Raw genomic sequence first — 2671 nt, forward strand, 5'->3', positions numbered from 1 at the left:
CCAAAACGACCAACCATGGTGTGAGGAACATCAACGAGATCCAAAATTACAATTTTTGGGCCTAAAATGATGGAACCAAGATGGACCTGACACAATTATGGACCTCAGAACCCAAATTTTGCCCTCAAAACCCAAAATTTTGGGTCAAAATCCACGTTTTTGACCAAAGAACTCAATGATGCTTAGAAGAACATCAGGAACTTCTAAAATCTCCAAAATACGAGATAGAAGAACCAAACCAAGACCTACCCCAGGTAATTATGGACCTGAGAACCCAAATTTTGGGTCAAAAGTGGCGAATTTCCGTCAAAAAAGTGGGTTTTTGGTCAAAAGAACCCAACCATGGTCTGAAGAACCTCAAGGAGATCCAAAATCGCCATTTTTGGGCCTAAAATGACGCAACCAAGACCTACCTGAGGTAATTATGGACCTCAGAACCCAAATTTTGGGTCGAAATTTCCAAATTTCCGCTCAAAACCCACTCACCGAGCAACGGCTGCCTCTCCCCGACCCTCAGCTGGTGGTGGAACTGCTTGCTGATCATCCTTCGGCGCGCGTCGAACTCGTGGGCGGCCATGTAGGGGATCTCCAGCAGCATGGCCGCCACCAGGTAGACGCACTCGAGCAGCTCCAGGTTGACGTGCATGTGGAACGGGACCTGGCGCCGCTTCTCCACCTTCTCCTGCTCCGCGTTGCGCTCCTGGAGGCTCCGCAGGAGGAGACCCTGCCCCAGCAGCTCCTTGGCCCGGCCCGAGCTCTGGATGTCCAGCAGGGCGTTGTGGGCGTCCTTGATCAGGCCCTGGCGGAAGGCGCAGATGCCCAGCTGGACCATGGTCCGGTTGTAGAGAATCTAAAATAAAAAAATGGACACAGGAATGGTCATTGTGGTCACTCTGATGTCCAGCAGGGCGTTGTGGGCGTCCTTGATCAGGCCCTGGCGGAAGGCGCAGATGCCCAACTGGACCATGGTGCGGTTGTAGAGAATCTGGGAAAAAATGGAGTGGTCACTCAGTGGTCAGTGTGACCATGGTCTGATTGTAGAGAATCTAAAATGGACATGGGAATGGTCAGAGTGGTCATTGTGACCCAACTGGACCATGGTCCGATTGTAGAGAATCTGAAATTAAAAAAAAGGAGTGGTCACTGTGGTCATTGTGGTCACTCTGGATGTCCAGCAGGGCGTTGTGGGCGTCCTTGATCAGGCCCTGGCGGAAGGCGCAGATGCCCAACTGGACCATGGTCCAGTTGTAGAGGATCTGAAATAAAAAAATGGACATCAGAGTGGTCATTGTGGTCAGTGTAGTCATTATGACCCAACTGGACCATGGTCCGATTGTACAGAATCTATAAAAAAAATGGAGTGGTCAGTGTGGTCAGTGTGGTCATTGTGACCCAACTGGACCATGGTGTGGTTGTAGAGAATCTGAGAAAAAATGGACACGGGAATGGTCAGTGTGGTCAGTGTGGTCATTGTGACCATGGTCCGATTGTAGAGAATCTGTGGGAAAAAGGGAGTGGTCACTCTGGTCAGTGTGGTCATTGTGACCATGGTCCGATTGTAGAGAATCTATAAAAAAATGGACATGGGAGTGGTCATTGTGGTCATTTTGATCATGGTGACCCAACTGGACCATGGTCTGATTGTAGAGAATCTGAGAAAAAAATGGACATCAGAGTGGTCAGTGTGGTCATTGTGGTCATGGTGACCATGGTGCGGTTATAAAGAATCTGAGAAAAAAAAATGGAGTGGTCATTGTGGTCATTGTGTGGTCAGTGTGACCATGGTCCGGTTGTACAGGATCTGTGGGAAAAAAAATGAAGTGGTCAATGGTCAGTGTGGTCACTGTGGTCATTCTGGTCATTGTGGCCCAGCTGGACCAGGGTCCGGTTGTACAGGATCTGGGGAAAAATAGACATCAGAGTGGTCAGTGTGGTCATTGTGACCGAACGGGACCATGGTCCGATTGTAGAGAATCTAAAATAAAAAAATGGAGTGGTCAGTGTGGTCAGTGTGGTCATTGTGACCCAACTGGACCATGGTCTGATTGTAGAGAATCTGAAATAAAAAAATGGAGTGGTCACTCTGGTCAGTGTGGTCATTGTGGTCATTGTGACCATGGTCCGATTGTAGAGAATCTGAAATAAAAAAATGGACATCAGAGTGGTCAGTGTGACCCAACTGGACCATGGTGCGGTTGTAAAGGATCTAAAATAAAAAAATGGAGTGGTCAGTGGTCACTCAGTGGTCAGTGTGGTCAGTGTGACCATGGTCCGATTGTAGAGGATCTGTGGGAAAAAGGGAGTGGTCAGTGTGGTCAGTGTGGTCATTGTGACCATGGTGCGGTTTTACAGGATCTGAGAAAAAAATGGACACGGATCTTTTGAGCCATTTTTGGGCCATTTTTTCGGCTGTTTCCGTTCTTTTTTCGCGATTTTTTTTGCTGATTTTTTCCCAATTTTTTTTGTTAATTTTTTTTAAATATTTTGATTTTTTTTCCACCTGCACAAGGGGGTCAGCGTGCTGGATGTTGTCCTGCAGGTGGGACATGATCTTTTGGGCAATTTTGGGTTTTTTCCAAGATTTTTTCACCAATATTTGGGGGGGATTTTTTTGTGATATTTTGGAAGTTTTTTTCAGGACTTTTTGGGGGATTTTTGGGATTTTTTTCAG

General features: G+C 47.1%; 1 protein-coding gene across 1 annotated transcript; it reads right to left on the reverse strand.

Moving 5' to 3' along the window:
* Positions 1 to 394: 394 nt before the first annotated feature.
* Positions 395 to 1001, reverse strand: LOC130587330 (eukaryotic translation initiation factor 3 subunit C-like). The gene has a single exon (XM_057388308.1). The coding sequence runs from the start codon at positions 830 to 832 to the stop codon at positions 410 to 412; it is 423 nt and encodes a 140-aa protein (XP_057244291.1). The 5' UTR covers positions 833 to 1001; the 3' UTR covers positions 395 to 409.
* Between the last annotated feature and the right edge of the window lie 1670 nt (positions 1002 to 2671).

This window comes from Malurus melanocephalus, unplaced genomic scaffold (genome assembly GCF_030028575.1).
Source record: "Malurus melanocephalus ecotype Western Australia unplaced genomic scaffold, MMel_1.1 scaffold_1768, whole genome shotgun sequence".
Classification (NCBI taxonomy): Eukaryota; Metazoa; Chordata; class Aves; order Passeriformes; family Maluridae; genus Malurus; species Malurus melanocephalus.

Excerpts from the sequence above, each read along its gene's own strand:
- LOC130587330 (XM_057388308.1), bottom strand. The coding sequence starts at position 832 with ATGGTCCAGCTGGGCATCTGCGCCTTCCGCCAGGGCCTGATCAAGGAC.